Source organism: Nerophis lumbriciformis, linkage group LG23, assembly GCF_033978685.3.
Source record: "Nerophis lumbriciformis linkage group LG23, RoL_Nlum_v2.1, whole genome shotgun sequence".
NCBI classification, from domain to species: domain Eukaryota; kingdom Metazoa; phylum Chordata; class Actinopteri; order Syngnathiformes; family Syngnathidae; genus Nerophis; species Nerophis lumbriciformis.
Window position 1 is genome coordinate 6,140,623 of NC_084570.2, and position 27,567 is coordinate 6,168,189.

The following is a 27,567-nucleotide window of genomic DNA, read 5'->3' on the forward strand; positions in this document are numbered from 1 at the left end:
AGTTTTCTATTTCTGTTCAGGATCACGTCAACGCATCATTGAGCCAATTGAGAGTTGCTATATGCTTGCAACATAGCTGCCCGCAATGATCTAATCAACACTGACCCCATAGAAATCCTTCTCGGCGCGAGCTGTGTCGCGTTCTCACCAGCGAGCTGAACACATCCTAAAGAACCTGCAGCAGGAGGAGGAAAAGCGTCGTCTGGGCCGTGAGGCCAGCATCGTCACGGCCATCCCTGTGGCACAGGAGGCGTGCTATGAGCCCACTTGCAGCCCTCCACCTGAGCAAGAGGAGGAAGGTGCGGCGCATAGATACAATAAACTTTGTGATTTTTTTTTTCTTGCTTCAAAGTTGTCCATATTTGTCTTTCAATGCTGCCAGCAGAAGAAGTGGTGAACTTGGCATCCCGCCGTCTGTCTGTCAGTCCCTCCTGCGCCTCGAGTAACTCCCACAGGAACTACTCTTTCCGCCGAGGCTCTGTGTGGTCTGTACGTTCTTTGGCGAGTGCTGAAGGTATGACACACTTAGGACCTGATCTACTAAGATGTAAATATCACACGCTGAACAGCATGTGCAAACAATACAATTGTATGTACTGTAGGGGTGTAACGGTACACAAACATTTTGGTTCGGTACGTACCTCGGTTTAGAGGTCACGGTTCAGTTCATTTTCAGTACAGTAAGAAAACAAAATATAAATTTTTTGGTTATTTAATTACCAAATTTGTAAACAATGGCTTTATCATTTTAACATTGGGAACACTATAATAATTCTGCCCACGTTAATCAACATTAAACTGCCTCAAGTTGTTGCTCAGATTAAATACAATGACAAAACGTTTCTTCTACATTTAAAAAGTGCAACATTAAACAGTTTCAAGTCAACTCATCATGCTTAATTTATTACAGCATTTGGGAAGCCTGTAGTTGATTTATTATGTAAATGTTATATTTTTATCAACATGTGATAGCAGGGACCCTGCCATTCAAAACTAGGCTGCGCCATTACCAATGATTAATGTAACTATAGCTGAAAAAATAGTACAATAGCAATAGGAGAGACTATTCATCCCTGAACACCATGGAGATCATGTAGGCTTAATGATGCACTTACATTATTATATCAACTATCAGAGACAGAAACTCTTCATTTAACATAATGTCCTTTTTTGCTGCTTCAACACAGCTCAATCAACACAGAAAAAGGTAAGGTGAAATAACAGACAGACAGGGCTTTGCTGTCCGTAACATACACACACCGCAAAATGAGCTAACGTTACACTAAAAGCTAATTAGCCTTCACCTCAAGCCAGGACTGCGAGCGAGCTTAAGCTGTCGTTTATGTTTCTAGAAGGTCAACGGTACACCTCCGAACTGAACCGAAACGGTTCAATACAAATACACGTACCGTTACACCCCTAATGTACTGTTAATAATAATAATAATAATAACTGGGATTTATATAGCGCTTTTCTAAGTACCCAAAGTCGCTTTACACGTGGAAACCATCATTCATTCACACCTGGTGGTGGTAAGCTACTTTCATAGCCACAGCTGCCCTGGGGTAGACTGACAGAAGCGTGGCTGCAATTTGCGCCAACGGCCCCTCCGACCACCACCTATCATTCATCATTCAGTTCACCGGTGTGAGTGGCACCGGGGGCAGAGGGTGAAGTGTCCCGCCCAAGGACACAACGGCAGCGATTTTTGGATGGTAAGAAGCGGGGAGCGAACCTGCAACCCTCAGGTTTCTGGCACGGTTGCTCTACCCACTACGCCATGCCGCCCCAAGTTAGTGGGCTTGTTGCGTGTGATCTACCAAGACGTCCCACTGGGGTGAGTTTTTCCTTGCCCTTATGTGGGCTTTGTACCGAGGATGTCGTTGTGGCTTGTGCAGCCCTTTGAGACACTTGTGATTTAGGGCTATATAAATAAACATTGATTGATTGACATTGAGACTGCTTGTGCAATTGAAAAGTGGAGCAGACAGCCTAATTTAAATGAGGTCCTTGCGTGTTCTATACAGCGCTTTCACCACGGAGACACTCGTTCCTTTACTGCACATCATGTTGTCATGCTCCTACTTGTGACATTTTGCTGAGTTTTGAAACAAGCAGCAGACATGTACCTCTTTTTCTGGATGTTTTAGAAGCGGTGCATCTACCACTTCCTTTTTTTGTGCACAAAGGTGCGCTCATGGGTGAGGCTGCGGCACTGACTGCGAATATAAAGAAGAATATGCAAGAAAATGTTTTAACATGTTAATAGTACAAAACCCAAAGTCAGTGAAGTTGGCACGTTGTGTAATTTGTAAATAAAAACAGAATACAATGATTTGCAAATCCTTTTCAACTTATATTCAATTGTACAGACTGCAAAAACAAGATAAGACAATCCATCAAACAGTGCGGCTTTGTAACTTACCAAAGTCGTACTAAAACAATTTGCCAGATTTTTGAGCCCCATGTGTAATGTTCTATATTCTCAATGAAACATAAACGTTTTGGGCTTGCTTTGCCAGCATCATTTATTGAACAGGCGTCAACTTGAAATTCAGTATCTCTTATGTGTGGCTGCCATCTACTGGTCACTTTTATCATTACACCTTGAAGCAAATAGAATTGCTTTGAGGTTGGTAAGAATTAAGGCGTACATTAAGCGCACCGGATTAAAAGAAAATTCAAAGGATTTTAAGTGCACCTTATGGTCCGAAAAAACGATCAATCTAAATGTTGTATTTAACACTAATTGTTGAATCTAAAACAAATGTTAAAGGTAAATGCTAAATCTAAATTTAAATGTTAACTATAAATGTTGAATTTCAATCTAATATTAAATGTAAATGTTGAATATATTGTTACAGTTAACATTTAGACTTACAATTTAGAATGCAAGTGTTAAATGTAAATGTAAACTTTAAATCTACTCTTAGATTTAACATTTAGATTTAGATACACATTTAGATTTAGATTTAACATTTAGATTTAGATTCCATGCTTAAATTTAAAATGTATGTTTAACAGTTATATTTATATTTCATGTTTAAATTTCAACTGTATGTTTAACATTTATATTTAACATTTGGATTTAACATTTTTATTTACCATTTGTGAATGAGCTAAATGTGAGAAAAGTGAGCTAAATATGACAAAAGTAATATAGATGTGAGAAAAGTGAGCTAGATATTCAAAATATATTGTCTAAAAAAGTGTAATTGAATTTTTACATTCAATATAATTAACAAGCAAAAAACTGTCAAAACATTATTGCCATGCTTTCTTAATTGGGATAAAAACTCTTATTATATATTAGGTGCAAACCTCTACAAGGCCCAAAATTGCTAAACATGTCCTTCAAACTCATTTTGGGGGAAATCATGACAACAATCTGGTTGATTACTGCACCACAGACCCCTAATGTGGACTTAAACAATAAAAACAATACATTGTAACCCAAGTAACTGTCAGTTTGTTTGTTGTATTTTTCAGATGAAGAGAACACAACAGAACACACACCCACGCACCACATGCTGCAACCGCCACAAGCTGTCTTCCCAGCATGCATCTGTGCTGCCGTGCTCCCAATAGTGCATCTCATGGAGGATGGAGAGGTTCGGGAAGACGGCGTAGCAGGTGAACCCCTTTATAGTGCTTGCATTCCATTTCATACAGCTTCGAGGTAGATATATGTGGTCATAAAATGTGTTATTTCTATGATATATAGGTCAAATGTAGTATTAGACATGTGTTGTAGTATATAGTAAACCTCCATAATATTGTTCAGCAGCGTAAAACAGTAGCAGCTACTATACATAACAACCATCGAGATACACAGTAGGTGTGTCCGGATCAAATATTGAAATTGGATATCAGTTCGATCAGCAAAAAAAAACAAGTATCGGATTATATCGGCTTGCATTTAAAATCTCCAATACAAGCTCTGATACAAAAAGTCCTGCAGCATGTTTTTTGTGCAAAACTGGATGGCCAGTTAACATCTAAATGTAGAAATGGCCGATAAATGCGTTAAAATGTAATATCGGAAATTATCAGTATCGTTTTTTTTATAATCGGTATCGTTTTTTTTTTTTTTTTTTTTTTTTTTTTTATTAAATCAACATAAAAAACACAACATACACTTACAGTTAGTGCATCAACCCAAAAAAACTCCCTCCCCCATTTACACTCATTCACACAAAAGGGTTGTTTCTTTCTGTTATTATTATTCTGGTTCCTACATTATATATCAATATATATCAATACAGTCTGCAAGGGATACAGTCCGTAAGCACACATGATTGTGCGTGCTGCTGGTCCACTAATACTACTAACCTTCCATCCATCTATTTTCTACCGCGTATTCCCTTCGGGGTCGCGGGGGGTGCTGGAGCCAATCTCAGCTACAATCGGGCGGAAGGCGGGGTACATCCTGGACAAGTCGCTACCTCATCGCAGGGCCAACACAGATAGACAGACAACATTCACACTCACATTCACACACTAGGGCCAATTTAGTGTTGCCAATCAACCTATCCCCAGGTGCATGTTTTTGGAGGTGGGAGGAAGCCGGAGTACCCGGAGGGAACCCACGCAGTCACGGGGAGAACATGCAAACTCCACACAGAAAGATCCCGAGCCCGGGATTGAACCCCAGACTACCCAGGACCTTCGTATTGTGAGGCAGATGCACTAACCCCTCTTCCACTGTGCTGCCCTACTACTACTACTACTACTAACCTTTAACAGTTAATTGGACTAATTTTCATTAATTACTAGTTTCTATGTAACTGTTTTTATATTGTTTTACTTTCTTTTTTTTCAAAAAAAATTTTTTAATTTATTTATCTTATTTTATTTTATAAAAAATTTTTTAAAGTACCTTATCTTCACCATACCTGGTTGTCCAAATTAGGCACAATAATGTGTTAATTCCACGACTGTATATATCGGTATCGGTTAATATCGGTATCGGTAATTAAAGAGTTGGACAATATCGGATATTGGCAAAAAGCCATTGTCGGACATCCCTATCTAAACGTCCTAAAAAGCACACAATGTAGTTTTTTGTTGTTGTAATTTAATGAAGTAATTTACGAAAGCTATGCTACATAGTTACATATGTAATAAATCTCCCTAATTGATCAATAATTTATAAAGCTCTTCAATAATGCAGTCTAAAGTCTGAGCTTAATAAACTATTGTGGTCACTCGATGTCGCGAAAAAACAATTACCACTCTACTTCAATAAACTTAAAAACAGCATAAATCCATTCCAAACAGTTAGTAATAAATAGGATAGTGTGTCTCATATATACTATTGGTCTCTGGGTAATTTCACCTGATCAAGCATTTTATAACACTCTACACGACAAAATAGTAAAACTATCTACTGTATCATTCGTTCTGATATTTTATGGAATATTGGCCAATCCTCAACGCTCCAATATCTGTATCATATCGGAAGTGAAGATGTATCGGGACATCCCTATTACACAGCATTAAAACATTCCTACACTAACTTTCTGTTCAGTGCAAAGTAAGCTTTACAATAAAAGCATTGCAGTATTCATGTGGGCTCTACTACAGCATATGCATGGCGCCCCATAATACACCTGCTGTGATCCTGTTTTTATGTTTTTATGTTTTTATTAATTCTATTTTAATTATTTATTTTTTATCGTGTTCTGTTTGTGTTGTGTTGTGTTTGCTCGATACTCGTTTTATCTTTTAACCTGCTCATTGTACAGCACTTTGGCTACCCCTGTGGTAAATTTTAAATGTCCTCTATAAATAAAGTTGATTTGATTTGATTTGATTTGATATGTAGTGAAGCTTCATTATCATTGTAACGAAGACATACATCAAAGTTAGCACAGCAGCTGTTAGACAAGTGAATACGATTTTATATGGAAGCAATCTGAAAGAAAATGTGCACAAATGAAGGAATATTATGTTGTAGGTTAAACAATTCTTATGTTTCTGGACAAAGTTACAAGCAAATATGCAAACAATGGCTGGTTTTGGTTATGTCCAAAAGCGCTTATCATAAACATGTTTCACTGTAATAAATATTAGACAACAGTAGATATTTAGTGTTTTTGCTGGACAGCAAGTGTCAATACATTCTTAAACATATCCTCAGTGAGTGCCGTTGCTCAGCAAATCTTGTGGAACTGCCTGATCGAGGATCCCGCCCTTGTCCTCCGCCACTTCTTGGAGAAACTCACCGTGAGCAATCGACAGGTAGAGCAACAGCCTCGCATACACAACCTAAAGTGTGACGCTGGCGTGTAAGACAAGGTGTCTATCAACAGGATGAGTTGATGTACATGTTAAGGAAGCTGCTGCTTAACATCGGAGACCTCCCAGCACAGACCTCCCACATACTCTTCAACTATCTAGTGAGTGTACGAACGAAATCACCGTCATCGATCTTTGATTTGTCACCACTCACCCTTCAGTCTTTCCCTCCTTAGGTGGGCCTGATCATGTATTTTGTGCGGACACCCTGCGAGTGGGGGATGGACGCCATCTCAGCCACGCTCACTTTTCTGTGGGAGGTGGTGGGCTATGTGGAGGGGCTCTTCTTTAAGGACCTCAAGCAGACCATGAAGAAAGAGCAGTGTGAGGTCAAGCTCCTGGTCACGGCATCTATGCCAGGTGAGAACCCAAAGCATGCGGGGCTAACAGACAATAAAATGCTGATGTGACTTTGATAACTTTATTGTATAATCGTTCATGCAGGAACCAAGACACTAGTGGTGCATGGCCAGAACGAGTGTGACATCCCAACACAGTTGCCCGTCCATGAAGACACTCAGTTTGAAGCCCTGCTGAAGGTAGGAACTCTAACTTAGACTGCTTGACAAACAGAACATTTGAAAAGCTATGTATACTCCTTCTTCCCACCAGGAATGTCTGGAATTCTTCAACATTCCAGAGGCTAGATCTGCGCATTACTTCCTAATGGACAAACGGTGGAACCTCATTCATTATTCCAAGGTAGGGGAGAAATATATATCTCAGATAGAGATGTCCGATAATATCGGACTGCCGATATTATCGGCCGATAAATGCTTTAAAATGTAATATCGGAAATTATCAATATCTGTTTCATTATTATCGGTATCGGTTTCAAAACGTAAAATGTATGACTTTTTAAAACGCCTCTGTGTACAGGGACGTAGGGAGTAGTACAGAGCGCCAATAAACCTTAAAGGCACTGCCTTTGCGTGCCGGCCCAGTCACATAATAGCTACGGCTTTTCACACACACCAGTGAATGCAAGCATACTTGGTCAACAGCCATACAGGTCACACTGAGAGTGGCTGTATAAACAACTTTAACACTGTTACAAATATGCGCCACACTGTGAACCCACACCAAACAAGAATGACAAACACATTTCGGGAGAACATCCGCACCGTAACACAACATAAACACAACAGAACAAATACCCAGAACCCCTTGCAGCACTAACTCTTCGGGGACGCTTCTCCTCCCCCCCACCTCAAGTATGCTCTAGTATACTATGGACTAAAACTGTGTGCCTTCATTGTTTTTGTAGCTGTTGTTTTGAGGCATGTTTAAAAAAAAAAAATAATAATAATGCACTTTGTGGCACGGTGGGGGAGGGGTTAGTGCGTCTGCCTCACAATACGAAGGTCCTGAGTAGCCGTGAGTTCAATCCCGGCCTTGGGATCTTTCTGTGTGGAGTTTGCATGTCCTCCCCGTGACTGCGTGGGTTCCCTCCAAGTACTCCGGCTTCCTCCCACCTCCAAAGACATGCACCTGAGGATAGGTTGATTGGCAACACTAAATTGGCCCTAGTGTGGAAATGTGAGTGTGAATGTTGTCTGTCTATTTGTGTTGGCCCTGCGATGAGGTGGCGACTTGTCCAGGGTGTACACCGCCTTCCGCCCGATTGTAGCTGAGATAGGCTCCAGCACCCCCCGTGACCCCGAAGGGACTAAGCGGTAGAAAATGGATGGATGGATGGCACTTTGTGAAAGTCAAAGTATAGTATTTCCCATAGTTGTAATGGGTATCGGGATTATCTCAGGGAGAGCATGTCCCAAATTTCAAGCTGTTTTGAGGCATGTTAAAAAAAAAAATGCTCTTTGTGACTTCAATAATAAATATGGCAGTGCCATGTTGGCACCTTTTTCTATAACTGGAGTTGAAGTTGTTCTCTTAGTTTGGAAAACCTTGTTTTTGATTGATTGATTGAAACTTGTATTAGTGGATTGCACAGTACAGTACATATTTCGTACAATTGACCACTAAATGGTAACACCCGAATACGTTTTTCAACTTCTTTAAGTCAGGGTCCACGTTAATGGTAAAGTTACATTGTTTAATGCATCCAGCGGGGCATCACAACAAAATTAGGCATAATAATGTGTTAATTCCACGACTATATATCTGTATCGGTTGATATCGGAATCGGTAATTAAGAGTTGGACAATATCGGAATATCGGATATCGGCAAAAAAGCCATTATCGGACATCTCTAATCTCAGATGATGTCCCTCATTAGGATTTGTTGGGTTTCTGCACTAATATACAAGTTTACCTACTACAGACATATGTAAGGGACATCTACCCGTTTAGGAGGTCAGTCTCTCCTCAGCTCAACCTTGTCCACATGCTGCCAGAAAAAGGACAGGAGCTGATCCAGAAACAGGTTCAGTTGGGATCATCGTGAAAAAAAGATGCCCTCCGGTTCCTCTTATTCTTTTTGTCTCTTTCAGGTCTTCTCCCGCAAATTGGAGGAGGTCGGCCGTGTGCTCTTCCTCATCTCCCTCACGCAGCACATGCCCGCCGTGCACAGGCAGTCCCACGTCTCACTGCTCCAGGAAGACCTGCTCCGCCTGCCGTCCTTCCCGAGGACGGCTATTGATGCGGAGTTCTCGCTGTTCAACGAGCCGCAGGGTTTGTCCGACTCACGTGTGCGCCACAATACAGAGCATTTTTAATATGCCTCACTTTTTCCTCTAGGTAAGGAGCTGTTTGGGTTAGACACTCTCCACAAGGTACTGTGGATCAAGCTCCTTGAGGAGATGTTCCTGGGCATGCCCAGCGAGTACCCGTGGGGTGACGAGATGATGCTGTACCTCAACGTCTTCAACGGGGCGCTGCTGCTACACCCGGAGGACAGCGCCCTTCTCCGGCAGCACACTGCGACCGCCATCAACACAGCCGTGCACTTCAACCACCTTTTTTCACTGAGCGGCTATCAATGGATCCTGCCGACCATGCTGCAGGTGCGTCGAGTTGAGCACGAGGAGTTTTGCCGACAAAACTCAGGGCTCTTGCGTGTACTTCTTGTTGAGGCAGGTTTATGCAGACTACGAGGGCAACCCTTTACTCAGACAAGGCATCGAGTTCTGCTGTCGACAGTTCTACATCCTCCACCGCAAGCCCTTCGTCCTGCAGCTGTTCGCCAGTGTGGCGCCTCTGCTCGAATTTACTGTAAGACCACTCGATGCTGTTTGTTCCTGTACTCTTGTAAATGTACAGTTGCCAACAAAAACCTTTGTGACCCAGACCAGCACCAGTAGCGGCCTTTCAAAGGGAGTGTCAGCCCAGTGTCTGTTCGACCTGCTGGTCTCTCTGGAGGGTGAGACACAGGATGCCTTGGACGCACTCGAGCTGGTCAAGGCTGAGAAACCACTCCGCTCTTTAGGTGAGCTCTTGAACCTGAACTTGCAGATGATCAGCAGTGACTCAAATCTCTTGCAGATTTCTGTTATGGCAATGAGGACTTGGCCTTTTCTATCAGTGAAGCCATAAAGCTGTGTGTCACCGTGGCAGCCTACGCACCCGAATCCTTCAGAAGGTAAGTTGTGGAATGTTTTCTTTATCCATTGTCCTTTGACTCATTTGCATGTCCTCTGGCTAGTTTCCAGATGCTTATGGTGCTGGAGGCCTTGGTCCCGTGTTTCCTCCAAAAGCTAAAGAGCAACACGGTGACAATGGAGTCAGCATCAGCTGCCCGAGACGAAATCGCAGCCATTGCTGCACTGGCTACATCCCTGCAGGCTTTGCTCTACAGCTCAGAAACCCTTACAAGGTGCGGCTCGTATGTCTGTCTAGACCAGGCCTGGGCAACTATTTTGACTTGGGGGGCCAAATTTAGAGAAAAAAAGGTGTCTGGGGGCCGGTATACCTATTTTTAGGAAAACTAATACAAAACCTCACAATAAAGTCTGATTGAATGCTAAAAATGTTATGACAGACCGCCTTTAAAACGAAATGGAATTAAAAAAAAATTCTATGAATAATAAAACCCTGAATATTGAGAACATATGAACGTCACACCCCTTAAAACGGAATAACATTTTACATTTTTTTACTGAATGAGACACCTAGAATGTACATGAAAATAAAGAATGTTACAATATTAACTATGAAGGATAAAACACTGAATATTGACAACATATGAACGTCACACCCCCTCTCCATCCACATTTTTTACAATCAAGCCAAATGCAAAAAACACAGCGAAATATGAACGTGAAGGGTAAAAAAACATCTACAATATGATATATCTGATACATCACTAAGTTTTAGAACTTTCTTGTAAAAATGTCCTTCCGCGTCTGTCCCTGACACCCACATTTCAGGCTCTGGAAACACTATGAGGAAACGCTCCCCACCCACACTGCTTGGTGCCTCGTCTGACCTGCTGTGACGTAGATTAAAGTTAAAAAGTTAAAGTACCAATGATTGTCACACACACACTAGGTGTGGCGAAATTATTCTCTGCATTTGACCCATCACCCTTGATCACCCTCTGGGAGGTGAGGGGAGCAGTGGGCAGCAGCGGTGGCCGCGCCCGGGAATCATTTTGGTGATTTAATCCCCAATTCCAACCCTTGATGCTGAGTGCCAAGCAGGGAGGTAATGGGTCCCATTTTTATAGTCTTTGGTATGACTCCATAGTGACTAGTAGGGTTGTACGGTATACGGGTATTAGTATAGTACCGCAATACTAATGAATCATATTCGGTACCATACCGCCTCTGAAAAGTACCGGTCCGCCACACCGTAAGATTTTTGGTTAAAATAAAGCCAATATTGCAATTTTTTCTGGTCCCCTTTATTTAGAAAAGTATGGAAAAGTACCGAAAAGTATCGAAATAATCTTGGTATCAGGGCAACACTAGTCACTAAAATATCATGCAAAAGCGCAGATTCCAAGCATTGAAAGACTTACTATAGTTGAAGACTTACGGTCATTTGAAAACATGACTGCACATCATAATGGCAGCTACACTTTCCATCTTAAACATCTAAAATAATATTTGGGAATGTCCGGCGGGCCAGATTGAAACCCTTAACGGGCCGCATGTGGCCCCCGGGCCTTAATTTGCCCAGATCTGGTCTAGACTTTTGCAGGATTTTTGGCTACTTAACAGTTCATATTATCGCGCCTGTTTTGCAGACCCATGACGGCGCCGCAGATATCTCGCTGTGATCAGGGCCATAAAGGAGGTACCACTGCCAACCATGCCATGTCAGGAGGCGTCAACACGAGGTTTAAAGACGTTTCTTTGTTTTTGAATGAGCCTTCCATGAAGGAGGTCTTGCATTAACATGTGACGCTTAGGGACAACATCCACTTGCTGGAGGAGGGCCAGGGCATGCCGAGGGAGGAGCTGGACGAGCGCATGGCCAGAGAGGAGTTCCGCCGGCCGCGAGAGTCCCTGCTGAACATCTGTACCGAATTCTACAAACACTGCGGGCCACGTCTGAAGATCTTGCAGAATGTAGCCGGTGAGCCTCGGGTGACGGCGCTGGAGCTGCTTGACATCAAGTCCCACATGAGGTGACCGAACAATGAGATCTTGCAACTTTTCACTTATTTGCTGAAGTTCACACTGCAAAAAGTCAGTGTTCAAAAACAAGAAGAAAAAAAAATACAAAAATGAGGGGTATTTTATTTGAACTAAGCAAAATTATCTGCCAATAGAACAAGAAAATTTGGCTTGTCAAGACTTTCCGAAACAAGTAAAATTAGCTAACTTCAATGAACCCAAAAATACCTTGAAATAAGTATATTCTCACTAATAACAAGTGCACTTTGTTTGGTAGAAAAAAAGAATATTTTTGCTCAATATGTTGAAAATGTTCTTAAATTAAGTAAATGCTAGTGCCATTATCTTGACATAATGATATGCGCTTGGCATTACATTTCTTGAAACCAGCAAACTTATACTAAAAACTAATTTATTATTCTTAATGGAAAGGCAACAAGGCAACCGCTTGTTACTCTCGGGGTCTCCTAGCCGCTCAGGCAAATCATTTTCTCTAAAAATGCATTTTTCCATCGATAACATGACATCATCGCGCCAAGTGCGCGCTCTTTCAGTCAATTAGTGCGCATATATACAGCCCGGCCCAAAAATGTTTAATTGTAATTTTGAAGAATTCATCTGAATGTGCATGAACTATTTCTGTTCAAAATTGTTAGAAATGTCACATGTTAAATGTTTAAATATTAACTGTCAGTTTACTGTACTGTGCCAACTGTACTACTATATGAGTACGTAGTTTCTATTGTTTCATTGAAAATAAAACAGCAAAGTCCATTTGGCTGTCATCTGTTTTAATTATGAGACAAAATTGTGTCAAAGTCATGATTTTTTTTTTCATGCTTGAAATAAGAAATGATTACTTTAAAAAAATAGTTTTATACTTGTGAGTGTTGATGACACAGCTTTGCAACAGTTGATATTCTAGTTTCAAGCATGATTTACTCAATATAGGTCATAAAATCTCAGCAACAAGCTGTAATATGTTACTGAGATCATTTAGGACCAAAACCCTTAAAACAAGTAAAACACTCTAACATAAAATCTGCTTAGTGAGAAGAATTATCTTATCAGACAGAAAATAAGCAAATATCACCCTTATTTGAGATATTTCATCTTACTTAGATTTCAGTTTTTGCAGTGCACTTTGTTTGTGTGTGCTCCAGACTCGCGGAGATCGCCCACGCATTACTAAAGCTGGCACCCTACGACACCCTGACCATGGAGAGCCGAGGCCTGCGCCGCTACATCATGGAGATGCTGCCTATCACCGACTGGTCCTCTGAGGCCGTACGCCCCGCTCTCATCCTCATCCTAAAGAGGCTGGACCGCATGTTCAACAAGATCCACAAGATGCCCACGCTCAGGTGCGCTCGCCCTCAGGCACTATGCACCAGGTCTGTTAAATCCTACTTCTTCTCTCTGTCTTCACGTGAGTGTATCGTGCTGTGCCAGTGCCGTGGTGTGTACAGTCGATTTGCGGCTTCTTGGCACTGTCCTGTCGCGCTGCCACCGTGGATGCTGTCTCATATGCATTGCTGTGCTTTGTATTTGTGCGAGCACATGTGGGTCGCCAGCAGGGTCAAGTCTTCTGACATGAAACTTTATTTGGATTTAGTTTAGATCACGATCCCATAAATGCAAAACACCACATGGACTAATAATTGAAAATACAAAATTATCTATGCAATCTAATAAACTACCGTATTTTTCGGAGTATAAGTCGCTCTGGAGTATAAGTCGCAGCGGCCGAAAATGCATAATAAAGAAGGAAAAAAACATATATAAGTTGCATTTTATGGGGAAATTTATTTGATAAAACCCAACACCAAGAATAGACATTTGAAAGGCAATTTAAAATAAATAAAGAATAGTGAACAACAGGCTGAATAAGTGTACGTTATATGAGGCATAAATAACCAACTGAGAACGTGCCTGGTATGTTAATGTAACATATTATGGTAAGAGTCATTCAAATAACTATAACATATAGAACATGCTATACGTTTACCAAACAATCTGTCACTCCTAATCGCTAAATCCCATGAAATCTTATACGTCTAGTCTCTTACGTGAATGAGCTAAATTATATTATTTGATATTTTACGGTAATGTGTTAATAATTTCACACATAAGTCACTCCTGAGTATAAGTCGCACCCCCGGCCAAACTATGAAACAAACTGACTTATAGTCCGAAAAATACGGTAGTCTAATCATAAGAATACAATTTTATTATTTTTTCATCTTTTCTCAGTGGTCATGGAAAATCTTTTTTTTTTTTACCGATAAACATAAAAAAAGATGAGCACTTCTTGGTCTTGGCCCAGTGGTACCTAAACGTATTGGTATTTTAAGATATGAGCTCTCTTGTATTTTTGTTGTGCCGACGGTAAAGTGAGAGCACAATTTGATTTTAAGTTGAAGTAGTATTTGTCCACAGCCCACAGCTAGAGATTGACACAATCCTGCCCTCCAACCACTGGAACTAAGAAAGTTAATGCTACCGGTTAGCTGACGAGTCGAGGCAGTCAGTCCTCATCACACAAACCACAGCATGCGGTCCAAAATTTCCAAACGACTGATATTTACCCGTAAAAATATGGACAAGCTGCAGATGCTGTGTTTGACGTGTTTCAGTCCGTTTTGTCTATTTCTACCTCAAAAAACTTTGGTTCACAGATATACATATCGCTTGTTATCAACTCTAACTTCTGCAGTCCGTCACTCAAAGACGTCCGTGTGCAACATAAACAACAATTTCCTAGTTCTTATTGCTACTCGACGGAGAAGCAGCCTGTATGAGCATACTTGCCAACCCTCCCGATTTTCCCGGCAGACTCCCGAATTTCAGTGCCCCTCCCTTAAATCTCCCGGGGCAACCATTCTCCCAAATTTCTCCCGAATTTCTCCTGATTTCCGCCCGGACAACAATATTGGGGGCGTGCCTTAAAGGCACTGCCTTTAGTGTCCTCTCTCACCTGAAACCTTCACCCCTTTACAGCCGCATGCTGTCCAGTCGTCCACTTTTCCTCCATATAAACAGCGTGCCGGCCCAGTCACATAATAATGTAGCGTTGGACAGGTTTAATAATGGTCTTTACTCAAAGATGTCAAGAAATGCTGACACGTTGTTTGATCTTTTGATTGGTTGAATGATAACGTTAATTTTAAGCACACACACACACACACACGTGAATACAAGGCATACTTAGGGCTATATAAATAAACATTGATTGATTGATCGATCAACAGCCATACATGTCACACTGAGGGTGGCCATATAAACAACTTTAACACTGTTACTAATATGCGCCACACTGTGAAACCACACCAAACAAGAATGACAAACATATTTTGGGAGAACATCCGCACCGTAACACAACATAAACACAACAGAACAAATACCCAGAACCCCTTGCAGCACTAACTCTTCCGGGACGCTACAATAACATCTATGAGAGTGGTCCCCAACCCCCGGGTCGGCGGCCCGGTACCGGTCCGTGGATCGATTGGTACCGGTCCGCACAATAAATAATTAGTTATTTCCTTTTTATTAATTATCTGAGCCCGAACGATGTTTTATTTTGAAAACTATTTTTTATTTTGAAAATGACCGGATTCTCTCGGTTATACTACTGATCTACGGCTTTTGGAGCTCAGTGCACAACTGCACACACAACAAGAAGGAGACGAAGCAGAAGAACTAAGAAGAGTCATGGCGACGACGAGTAAGAAGAAGAAATACGCTTGCAAGTTCCAAAATGATTGGAGAAAAAAATGTCATTTCATCCAGGACAGCTCGAAAGGGAAGGGGTATGCTGCCTGCACCTCAACCCCCCACCCCTCCATCTCCCAAATTCGGATGTCTCAAGGTTGGCAAGTATGTGTATGAGACACCTAGAAAAGACTGCCCCCCAAGGTAAATGCTGAACAATGGTATTACATTATTTCATAAAACTACCTTAGTAATCTTTTTCAAACATTACTTCTTATCAAAGTTTTTAAATGCATTTTACATGTTAAAGTTTTGTTGTTTTGGGAGGGACGAGCATGGATTAAATTGGTATCAATTTATTTCAATGGGCGGGGCTGATTTGAGATACAGTATTTCAAATCCGTAGCGTAGCACCATTGGCAGGTACATCATGAATGTAGCGGAACAGCACAATCTTGTAAAAGTATAGTTCCATGACTGAGACTAGACCCAGACTTTGGGCCTGTTGCTGCACTGTATGCTACGTTCGTGAGCTTTTCAGTATTTGCTGCCAGTGTGAATTTTGATTGACTTGAGGTCATGTTTAAGAAAGGGAATTGATGAAAATCACCTGTCAGCCTTTACGTGTTCTGACTGTGTGTGGTGGGGGATGGTGGCGGCCCGCGCTGTTTGGGTTCTGTGGTTTTTCAGGAGACAGGTAGAGTGGGAGGCGGCCAGCAACCTGATTGAGGGCATCTGCCTGACTCTGCAGCGGCAGCCCATTATCTCCTTCCTTCCTCACCTCCGCTCGCTCATTAACGTCTGCGTAAACCTGGTGGGGGAATTGACCAAGTGGCACTTGTCCGTTTTGTTGGTTGCTTCTAAGTATTCGTTTTGTGTGTGTGTGTGTTTGATGGTGGCAGGTGATGGGCGTGGTCGGCCCTTCCAGTGTTGCAGATGGCTTACCTCTACTCCACCTCAGCCCTTACCTCTCCCCACCACTTCCCTTCAGTACAGCTGTGGTCCGGTTGGTCGCCTTGCAAATCCAGGTAGGCCTTCATTATACAGATGTGAGCGTATTTTTGTCCTGCTCCATCAAAATGAACCGACTACAACTATTACCTGATAATAGGCATTTGAAATAGTAATGTCTTCCATCTTCTTCAATGACAACATACGCCCGACTTTTCATATAATTTTTTTTTTTCGGCGAAAATGCCCCGGTTTACATAAGTCTCGGTCATCGTACAACAAAACATTTGCTCGCAAATAATTTCGTAAAATCAAGTGCCCAAACAAAGAATCCTACGCTTTGGTGACTCGGTCTCTGTGAAGAATGGATAGTGGTTATAGAGTTGGGACTTTATAGACCAATTCCATCCAGGTAGTCCTTTAATATGCTCATTATATGTGTGTGTTTTTTATTCGGTCATAGAACACACACAAAACCGTGAACAACTGCACTTTGTCTGTCTCCATCTATCATCTATCAAGCGCTGGTCAACAGATGAGGCGTTCAAGCGCATTGCGTAACTTTGAATGTCAGTATAATAGGTTTTAAGACAGTGTGATTTTGTATTGTACAAATGTCAGGTTCAAACACTGATGACATCTATTATTCAGAGAAGAAGCAAGGAATCATGCGGAGACAGAGTTCAATTTAGCTCATGAGGAGAACGCATGGCGCTGCACACTTAGTCACAGTCTCGCCCTACGCTCTAAGGTACAGCTCCCGCGTCCCTCTATTTATTCAGGAGTTCCACAATCAACATCACTGAGGCCGCCTCTAAAAGGAGTGGTCACACATATCATGCAAAGCAGCTCCAGTACGCACAATACGTGACGGAATGTGCTGGGGGCCTTGTGATTTCGCCTTGTCTCTGCTTCGTCTGCATGCTGTCGTCTTATCTTCGTTGAGGTCCTTGAAGTCCTTGGCTGTTAGCGGGCTAAAACAAAGATAACATCTGCGGCTGAGGCCACCCCTCAGACAAGAAGTTTTGTCCTTGCACAGATAGAAAAAGTACAGCTTGAGCACAATAGCTAATAACTATAGCAACGGACTTTAAGCATATTAAAGTTGTGTGATAACTTACACATAATTATTCTAACAAAATAATCTACCACTGTCACGGGGTGGCAGCGTTGCTTGCGGCATGACCCCAGGATGCAGAGGAAGCATGCAATGTGTATGTAAGAAGGTCCTTTAACTAGATACGAGGAAGCACACGACAACTATACGATACTCCGACAAAAAGCAACGAAACGGGACAGCGATGGCATAAAAAGCTTCCTACTTGACAGGTGTGTCTCCTGATAGTTAATCAGGAAGCAGTTGAGAAAACCATTCTTCTAACCGGAGGTAAAGTAGCAGGGAATGTAAACAACACAGTACAAAACAAGAAAATAAGAGCGCTGGAATGAAAATGATGCAAAACACAGGAAACGGAAGAACAAAGTTTAAGCTGTCACGTGGATCATGACAACCATAGGGCCAAAAGAAGTTGCACGTGACAGCACTTTGATGAAGAAGATGAGAAACACTATTGAATTAAAAAAATAAATCATTGCAAAGTATGAAGGGGGCGTCACCTTCCCTCCTTCCTCTCACAGACGTCTTTATCTGCAAGAGTCCAAAATTTCATTCATTTATATGTATTTTACATTGTTTTTAAAACGTAAAAACTATAATTATTTGATAAAATGTGTTTTGGTGCCTGGAACAAATTAATTGGATGTACAATATATATAATATAATATAATATATATAGTATAATATAATAATACCTACTCAGTGGCCTAGTGGTTAGAGTGTCCGCCCTGAGATCGGTAGGTTGTGAGTTCAAACCCCGGCCGAGTCGTAACAAAGACTATAAAAATGGGACCCGTTACCTCCCTGCTTGGCACTCAGCATCAAGGGTTGGAATTGGGGGTTAAATCACCAAAAATGATTCCCGGGCAAGGCACTGCTGCTGCCCACTGCTCCCCTCACCTCCCAGGGGGTGAACAAGGGGATGGGTCAAATGCAGAGGACAAATTTCACCACACCTAGTGTGTGTGTGACAATCATTGGTACTTTAACTTTAACTTAATATTTTTTGCTTTGGTTTTTGTTTGATTAAGTACTTGTCGGACATTTTGGAACGGATTACTCAGAAAAATTGATGCAACACTGTACTTAGTTCGGGCTTAGTCCAAGTACTTGTATGTACCATACCATTTTTTAAGAATGTTTTCTCAAAAGTACAATATTTGTCTTAAAGAGGCCAGAAGTATACTTTTATACTACTTAAAAAATACCTTTTTTAGTAGTATGAAAATGTACTACTCACATTAATATAGTGTTAATATCATAGACAAAACCTATTATTAATAGTCATTTTAATAGAACAGTATAGGCATTGTCGGGTATACCAGTATTAGTATAGTACCACGATACTAATGAATCATATTCGGTACTATACCCTTCTAGAAAGTACCGGTGCCCCAGACCCCGCCATTGGTGGATCTTCACCTAACATCCGCTGTAATGATACCAAGTACAAGAGCGTATCTAGTCGATACTACTATGATTACATCGATATTTTTTTAGCATCACAAAAACTTTTTTCGTCTTTTTTTTTCAAATTTATATTATGTTTATAAACTCAGGAAATATGTCCCTGGACACATGAGGACTTTGAATATGACCAATGTATGATCCTGTAACTACTTGGTATCAGATTGGTACCCAAATTTGTGGAATCATCCAAAACTAATGTAAAGCATCCAAACAGAAGAACAAGTGATTATTACATTTTAACAGAGAAAGCAAGCAGATATTAACAGTAAATGAACAAGTAGATTAATAATTCATTTTCTACCACTTAATAATTTTGACAACATAATAGAATGGAAAATGACACAATATGTTACTGCATATGTCAGCAGACTAATTAGGAGCCTTTGTTTGCTTACTTACTACTAAAAGACAAGTTGTCTAGTATGTTCACTATTTTATTTAAGGACAAACTTGCAATAAGAAACATATGTTTAATGTACTCTAAGATTTTTTTGTTAAAATAAAGCCAATAATGCAATTTTTTGTGGTCCCCTTTATTTAGAAAAGGTCGTAAAGTATCGAAATACATTTTGGTACCGGTACCAATATATTGGTATCGGGACAAGACTAGAACAGTAGTATGATTATATTTAAGGCATTTAGAGCCATTATTACTTTATATATTACTGATAATACATTTCCTGTTAATAGCACATTTGATTATTGCCATTATCTACGTATATTCCATTAAGTGTATTTATCATTTCAAAATTATCTTGTTTTATTGTCAATTTTATCCTTCAAGATTTTACTTTTTTGCATTGAGCTTAGGGGTGTAACGGTACGTGTATTTGTATTGAACCGTTTCGGTACGGGGGTTCCTGTTCGGTTCGGAGGTGTACCAAACGAGTTTCCACACGAACATATTAAGTAGCATGACGCACGTTGTGTAAACAATGCACACCGAGGCACAACACACGGCATGCTAGCAGCTAACAGGCTACGATAGACTGACCATACGTCCTCTTTTCACCGGACATGTCCTCTTTTGCGGAGCTGTCAGGGTTGCGTGTATTTTCAATGTACGTTCAGGGTTAAGAAGGGGTTAAAAACAAAACAAATTGTGCGCGCAGCAGCATTGGTGAGGGAGGGGCAGAGACAGAGAGAGAGAGAGAGAGAGTTATGATAAACGCGCATGCGTCGCCAGGCTCTGCTTTTTATCCATAGATTTATCAGATTTAATTTTTTATTATCTATAGCAGGGGTGTCAAAAGTGTGCCTCGGAGGCCATTTGCGGCCCACAGCTAATGTTTTAAAGGCCCACGGCACATTCTAAAAATACTATTAAAATAAACAAAAACATAACAAAAGTGAAATAAAAAAAGGTGAAATGTAATTGAGAAAAAGTTGCAATGTTGACTAATAAAACAAAGCTGTTTTTTTTCTTTCAAACTGTCATTGCTCAAAACATAATATTGAATCAAAATCAATGTTATTTTGAATTATTGAGCTATCCAAGGTTCCCATTACTTCACATCAAATATTCCACTGAGAAAATTATTTTTGGTGGAAGATTTTGCAAATTTGGTAAATAAAAAACACAAATATGTATATTTTGTTGTTTTCTTACTGTACCGAAAATGAACCGAACCGTGACCTCTAAACCGAGGTACGAACCGAAATTTTTGTGTACCGTTACACCCTTAATTGAGCTATTATCTTTGTTATGGATTCATTCACATGTTTACATCATCCTGGCACCGTCAGTTATTGAAGAGGTTCCTGCTATGTGAGGCACTTTGGGTTGATAGGGGTAAAAGTGTGCACCTAACCCCTATTTCAGAGAGTATATAGAGCTCTGATCTCTGTCAATGTTTGAATAATATTGTTGTATTTTATATTCTGTAGGCCTTGAAGGAAGATTTCCCTCTCAGTCATGTGATCTCACCGTTCACCAATCAGGAAAGGCGAGAGGGGATGCTGCTAAACTTGCTCATTCCGTTTGTGCTTACTGTTGGGTCTGGAAGCAAAGGTATTTATTTAGCATAAAATAAACATGTGTGCGCAATAATAATCCAAATGGTTCTTTTATTGCCTGACAGACAGCCCCCACCTTGAGCAGCCGGAGATCTTCTTGCTGCTGCAGACCGTCATCAACATCCTCCTTCCGCCACGCATCATCTCCACCTCCCGCACCAAGAACTTCATGCTGGATGCTTCACCGGCTCACTGCTCCACCCCCGGTGATACCAGCAAGGACTTGCGCAGAGAAGGCTTGGCGGAGTCCACCAGCCAGGCGGCGTATCTTGGTGCGAGTTGGTGTTTGCATGTCGGCCGCCGTCCATACTTGCCAAACCTCCCGATTTTTCCGGGACACTCACAAATTTCAGTGCCCCTCCCGAAAATCTCCCGGGGCAACCATTTTCCCAAATTTCTCACGATTTTCACCCGGACACAATATTAAGGACGTGCCGTGATGGCACTGCCTTTAGCGTCCTCTACAACCTGTCGGCGCGTCCGTTTTTTCACCATACAAACAGCGTGCCGGACCAGTCACATGTTGTATGCGGCTTCTGCATACACACGAAAGTAACTGCAAGACATACCGTATTTTTCGGAGTATAAGTCGCTCCAGAGTATAAGTCGCACCGGTCGAAAATGCATAATAAAGAAGGAAAAATACATATATAAGTCGCACTGGAGTATAAATCGCATTTTTGGGGGAAATTTATTTGATAAAAGCCAACACCAAGATTAGACATTTGAAAGGCAATTTAAAATAAATAAAGAATAGTGAACAACAGGCTGAATAAGTGTACGTTATATGACGCATAAATAACCAACTGAGAACGTGCCTGGTATGTTAACGTAACATATTATGGTAAGAGGCATGCAAATAACTATAACATATAGAACATGCTATACGTTTACCAAACAATCTGTCACTCCTAATCGCTAAATCCCATGAAATCGTATACGTCTAGTCTCTTTCGTGAATGAGCTAAATAATATTATTTGTTATTATTGTTGTTGTTTGCTGTTGTTGTTTTTGTCTCTCTGTCTAATCCCCCTCTTGTCCCCACAATTTCCCCCTCTGTCTTCTTTTTTTTTCTCTTTCTATCCCCTCCTGCTCCGGCCCGGCTGCACTAAATGATAATATAAATACATTTAATAAAGTCAAATACAAATAAGGCAACAAGAGAAGTATCCTACACTTCTCTTTTGTAAAGTAAATCTGAACAGCCGATATGGGCATCTACATCAACTATATGATTTGCCTGAGAAGCTGGACAGGACACAAAAAAATTAAAAAAAATAAAATAAAAAATAAATATTATTTGATATTTTACGGTAATGTGTTAATAATTTCACACATAAGTCGCTCCTGAGTATAAGTCGCACCCCCGGCCAAACTATGAAAAAAAAACTGCGACTTATAGTCTGAAAAATACGGTTACTTGATCAACGGCCATACAGGTCACACTGAGGGTGGCCGTATAAACAAGTTTAACACTGTTACAAATTTCGGGAGAACATCCGCATCGTAACTACATAAACACAACGGAACAAATACCCAGAATCCCTTGCAGCACTAACTCTTCCGGGCTACAATATACACCCCCGCTACCACCAAACCCCGTCCCCCCCAACCCTGCCCACCTCAAACACCTCAACCCCCCCCCAATCTCCCAAATTCAAAGGTCTCAAGGTTGGCAAGTATGCCGTTGTCCTTCCTGTGGTTCTCTACCTGACCGGCCTTTCTCGCGTCCGTAGCTCTGAAGGTGGTGCTGGTGTGCTTCGAGCGCTCTCTGGGGAACCAATGGTATCGTCTGAGTCTGCAGGTGAAAGAGATGGCTCTGAGGAAGGTGGGGGGCCTGGCTTTCTGGGACTTCATCGACTTCATTGTGCGCACCCGCATCCCCATCTTTGTCTTGCTGAGGCCCTTCATTCAGTGCAAGGTGAGTTGCTCGGTTCGTCTGAGTCGCGCCCTCGTTATCGTTCCCCTTTGTCTCCCGCCGCCATGCAGCTGTTGACGCAGCCAGCTGACTCCCAGGAGGAGATCACAGCACGCCACCACATCGCCGACCAGCTCGAGCGACGCTTCATCCCTCGACCTCTCTGCAAGAGCTCTTTGTTCGCCGAGTTCAACAATGAGCTCAAGATCCTCAAAGAGGCGGTCCACAGCGGCTCTGGTCAGAAGTTCTCCGTCTTGCCTCGTTTTACTGCTCGTCTGTGGACGATCTGAACCGTCGACTTTGCTTGTAGCTTACCAGGGCAAGACGTCCATCAGCACGGTGGGCACCTCCACGTCGGCCTACCGCCTCAGTTTGGCCACCATGTCGCGCTCTAACACGGGTACCGGCACAGTTTGGGAGCAGGACAGCCAGCCGTCCCGCCAGCCGTCGCAGGACACCCTCAGCCGCACCGATGACGACGACGAAGAGAGTCAGAATCGCCTCCTTTTTTTTGCACATGTTGCATCCGCGTCCATGTGACATGTTTGTCTCCTCCCAGACGACTCCATCAGTATTCCCAGTGTGGTGAGCGAGCACGAGGCCTTCCTGCCCAGGGTGATAACCGAGCGCCGCTTCTCCAGCCATGCCACCGGCTCGGCCGCTCAGCCGCCCGAAGCCCCCCGCGCCACCATGCTGCCCAGCCACAGGTAAACAAACATGTCCTCTCCTCCCGAGTTGTGCGTTGACCGCAATGTTTTCACTCAGCAGCTGTTGGTTTAGCACAGGCCTGGGCAATTATTTTGACTCGGGGGACAAATTTAGAGGAAGAAAATGTGTCTGGGGGCCTGTATATCTATTTTTAGGAAAACTAATACAAAACCTCACAATAAAGTCTGATTGAATGCTAAAAATGTTATGACAGACCGCCTTAAAAACGGAATGGAATTTTATTTTTATCTATGAACGATAAAACCCTGAGTATTGACAACATATGAACGTCACACTCCCTCTCAATCGACATATTTTACAATCAAGCAAAATGCAACAAACACTGCGAAATATCAACGTGAAGGGTAAAAAAACAAAAAACATCTACAATCTGATGTATCACTAAGCTTTAGAGCAGTGGTTCTTAACCTTGTTGGAGGTACCGAACCCCACCAGTTTCTTATGCGCATTCACCGAAGCCATTGCTTGCCGTGCTACCGAGGACCTTTGTCCCTGAATTGCTCACACACTCCGGCAGATTCAATGGAGGTCTGGCGGCAGATTTCTTTGACTTTATCGTTGGAAATGCATCTGCTTTGAGTGTCGCAGGATATCCACACATTCTTGCCATCTCTGTCGTAGCATAGCTTTCGTCGGTAAAGTGTGCGAAATAAACGTCCAATTTCTTGCCACTTTCGCATCTTTGGGCCACTGGTGCAACTTGAATCCGTCCCTGTTCGTGTTGTTACACCCTCCGACAACACACCGACGAGGCATGATGTCTCCAAGGTACGGAAAACAGTCGAAAAAACGGAAAATAACAGAGCTGATTTGATTCGGTGTTTGTAATGTGTTTGAGAAAATGGCGGATTGCTTCCCGATGTGACGTCACGTTGTGACGTCATCGCTCCGAGAGCAAATAATAGAAAGGCGTTTAATTTGCCAAAATTCACCCATTTAGAGTTCGGAAATCGGTTAAAAAAATATATGGTCTTTTTTCTGTAACATCAAGGTATATATTGACGCTTACATAGGTCTGGTGATAATGTTCCCCTTTAACGGGCCGCATGTGGCCCCCGGGCCTTCATTTGCCCAGGTCTGGGTTAGCATGTTTGAAGCGCTGCAGCTATAGTCCTCCACCAGGAGGCGATGCAGGTCTCAACTTTAACGCCGTAAACTCTCCCCCCTCCTTAGTGAACCCAATGTGCTAGATGAGTCCCAAGGCCTTCTGCAGGAGAGTAACCTCTCTAGGTACAGTGGTCCCCCCACTCTTTGTGTGTGTGTCCGATGCATCCGTCCAGCAGTGGGAGGGCAATCACCTGAGGACAGCCCTCCTCTATTGGCTGCGTCTCCGTTTGATCACTCATCCACATACAGTCCAGTCACCTTGGCCCGTCACTCGCCCCTCCCACTTACCTCTCTCTCTCCCTCTCTGTGGGTACAGTGTGCATTTGTGTCTGTCCCCTCCCCCCACTTCGCCCCCGAGCTACGCACTGACCCTCATCTTCTCAGCTCATCAGCTGCGCTATTCTAACCAGGCCTCTGAAATGGTTGAGGGTCCTAGGGGTCAGCGTGCTCTGTTCCTTGTTCTGTTAGCTGTGGGTTGTTAGAGCCTCCATCGGTGCCATGGTGTCACATTGTTTACATGTCTATCAGGCTTCCTGCTGATCAAATTGGGCGTCCGACTGTGGATACCAATCTGTGCGGGGGAAGGGGGGGCAACTGTAGTAGCAATCCTCAGATGTGATCTTTTTGTTCATTCAATGACAAAAAAAGCTAAATTCTTAATATCCAGGTAAAGAGCCAATAAGGTTGCTACTCCAGCCTCCCCCCATCCCCTTTTGTGTTTGAGTCATAGCAGCGCTGTTACTGCTCTGTGATTGCTTGTCTTGTTTGTTGTGTAGTGAGTCCGTTGTCTGTCACACACACATGCGTTTATTTTGTGTGTGTGTGTGTGTGTGTGTGTGTGTGTGTGTGTGTGTGTGTGCGCTCACGTTTGTCAGGGTGGCCAGTGTGCAGAGTGAACCCGGGCAGCAGAACCTACTCATCCAACCCCCGCTGGGGAGGAAGCGGGGCCTCCGACAGGTAACGACCTCAATTTAAGTTTTAAATGTCGGTAATCTGAATCTAATTAGGGCAACATTTACATACGAAAGAACAAGCATGTAAGAAAAAGAAACACAGGCGAGTAAAAGTGCACTGCAAAAAGTCAGTGTTCAAAAACAAGAAAAAAAAAATACAAAAACGAGGGGTATTTTATTTGAACTAAGCAAAATGATCTGCCAATAGAACAAGAAAATTTGGCTCGTCAAGACTTTCCAAAACAAGTAAAACTAGTCCTAAGTGTCCCAATACTTTTGTCTACTTGTAGTCTGAAGTGTCCCAAGACTTTTGTCTAGTGTACCTACCTTGTCTGCATTGTGTGGGCACGTTGGTGCTTTCTGCTTTTGAGCAGCCATCTTAGCATCAGTGCAGCGGGTCTTTGAAGGGTCATAAAATCAAAACCGGAGCAGGTATCACAACTCTTTCACCAACTTTTAATCAGAAGGGTTCAATGTCTCTCCTGAGTAAGTTTGAAGCCGAAACAACAAACGCCCTCAGAGGAGATAATGTTTGAAGAAAGGTGACGGGTTTTTACAAAAATGTTGTGTTGAAGGGGGAATAGCAAACTTCCTGTTGATTTTTGCTGGGGGTTGTCAATTTATGAAATGTAGGTCTAAGTGAGACCTACGGAGAGGTTTTTGTTTCATGTCTCTCCGACCTTCCCAGTGGGAGTTACAGGCAGTTTTGAATTTTTTTTCTTCCGAGGAGCAGTTTTTGTGCGTTTTATTAAAAAATTGCTGTAGAGCAAAATTTTTAGATTTGGGGTTAGGTTTTTTCATTAGATCAGAGTTTTAGCCAGTCCTGATGTGTGTGTTCAGTTTGGTGAGTTTTGAAGCATGTTAAGGGGGTCAAATTACAGCTCAAAGAGGCAAAAGTGACTGTTTTTAGTACTTTTTTGTCTTGAAGGGGGAATTGCCAACTTCCTGTTGATTTTAGCCCGAGAATATACCATTATGAAAGTTAGGTCTGAGTCAGACCTACATAGCGAATTTTGTTTCATGTCTTTCCGACCTTCCTAGTGGGAGTTACAGGCAGTCTAGTTTTTTTTTTCCTAGGGGGCGCTAGAGCGCAATTTTGATATTTGCGGTTCGGTTTTTTTATTAAAAGACAATTTTCGCAGGTCCTGATGGGTGGGTCAAATATGGTGAGTTTTGAAGCATGTTAAGTGGGTCAAATTAGTGCTCAAAGAGGCGGCGGAAGAATAATAAAGAATAACTAGAGCGCAATTTTGATTTTTGCAGTTTGGTTTTTTTATTAAAAGACAATTTTCGCAGGTCCTGATGTGTGGGTCAAATATGGTGAGTTTTGAAGCATGTTAAGTGGGTCAAATTAGTGTTCGAAGAGGCGGCGGAAGAATAATAATAATAAAGAATAATAATAAAACCTTAGAATAACAATAGGTCCTTATGTCCCATTGCATAAGGACTCCCTGTGGGAGTCCTTTTGCAATGGGCCATTGCGGGCCCTAATAATAAAGAATAAGACCTTAGAAATTCAATAGGTCCTTATGTCCCATTGCATAAGGACTCCCTGTGGGAGTCCTTTTGCAATGGGCCGTGCTGGCCCTAATTAGCTAACCTCAATGAACCCAAAAACACCTTAAAATAAGTATATTCTATATGAGTGTGTTTTCTATTGTTTCATTGAAAATAAAACAGCAAAGTCCATTTGGCTGTCATCTGTTTTAATTATGAGACACATTTGTGTCAAAGTCATGATTTTTTTTTCATGCTTGAAGTAAGAAATT

The 27,567-nt window shown here is 42.0% G+C and overlaps 1 protein-coding gene across 3 annotated transcripts in view; it reads left to right on the forward strand.

Moving 5' to 3' along the window:
- Positions 1 to 27,567, forward strand: part of unc80 (unc-80 homolog (C. elegans)) — a 111,754-nt gene that overhangs the window by 73,219 nt on the left and 10,968 nt on the right. For all 3 annotated transcript variants that reach the window (XM_061985282.1, XM_061985283.1, XM_061985284.1), the window contains 28 exons: positions 113 to 299; positions 383 to 514; positions 3,490 to 3,633; positions 6,143 to 6,243; positions 6,315 to 6,401; positions 6,477 to 6,660; positions 6,745 to 6,839; positions 6,913 to 7,002; positions 8,585 to 8,686; positions 8,754 to 8,934; positions 9,001 to 9,266; positions 9,340 to 9,474; positions 9,550 to 9,688; positions 9,745 to 9,841; positions 9,905 to 10,075; positions 11,450 to 11,542; positions 11,615 to 11,833; positions 12,986 to 13,216; positions 16,227 to 16,350; positions 16,439 to 16,564; positions 20,962 to 21,085; positions 21,156 to 21,362; positions 22,828 to 23,012; positions 23,081 to 23,246; positions 23,320 to 23,499; positions 23,569 to 23,716; positions 24,912 to 24,968; positions 25,721 to 25,802. In XM_061985282.1, coding sequence (XP_061841266.1) covers positions 113 to 299; positions 383 to 514; positions 3,490 to 3,633; positions 6,143 to 6,243; positions 6,315 to 6,401; positions 6,477 to 6,660; positions 6,745 to 6,839; positions 6,913 to 7,002; positions 8,585 to 8,686; positions 8,754 to 8,934; positions 9,001 to 9,266; positions 9,340 to 9,474; positions 9,550 to 9,688; positions 9,745 to 9,841; positions 9,905 to 10,075; positions 11,450 to 11,542; positions 11,615 to 11,833; positions 12,986 to 13,216; positions 16,227 to 16,350; positions 16,439 to 16,564; positions 20,962 to 21,085; positions 21,156 to 21,362; positions 22,828 to 23,012; positions 23,081 to 23,246; positions 23,320 to 23,499; positions 23,569 to 23,716; positions 24,912 to 24,968; positions 25,721 to 25,802 — 4,053 coding nt within the window. The remainder of the gene's footprint in view (positions 1 to 112; positions 300 to 382; positions 515 to 3,489; positions 3,634 to 6,142; positions 6,244 to 6,314; positions 6,402 to 6,476; positions 6,661 to 6,744; positions 6,840 to 6,912; positions 7,003 to 8,584; positions 8,687 to 8,753; positions 8,935 to 9,000; positions 9,267 to 9,339; positions 9,475 to 9,549; positions 9,689 to 9,744; positions 9,842 to 9,904; positions 10,076 to 11,449; positions 11,543 to 11,614; positions 11,834 to 12,985; positions 13,217 to 16,226; positions 16,351 to 16,438; positions 16,565 to 20,961; positions 21,086 to 21,155; positions 21,363 to 22,827; positions 23,013 to 23,080; positions 23,247 to 23,319; positions 23,500 to 23,568; positions 23,717 to 24,911; positions 24,969 to 25,720; positions 25,803 to 27,567) is intronic.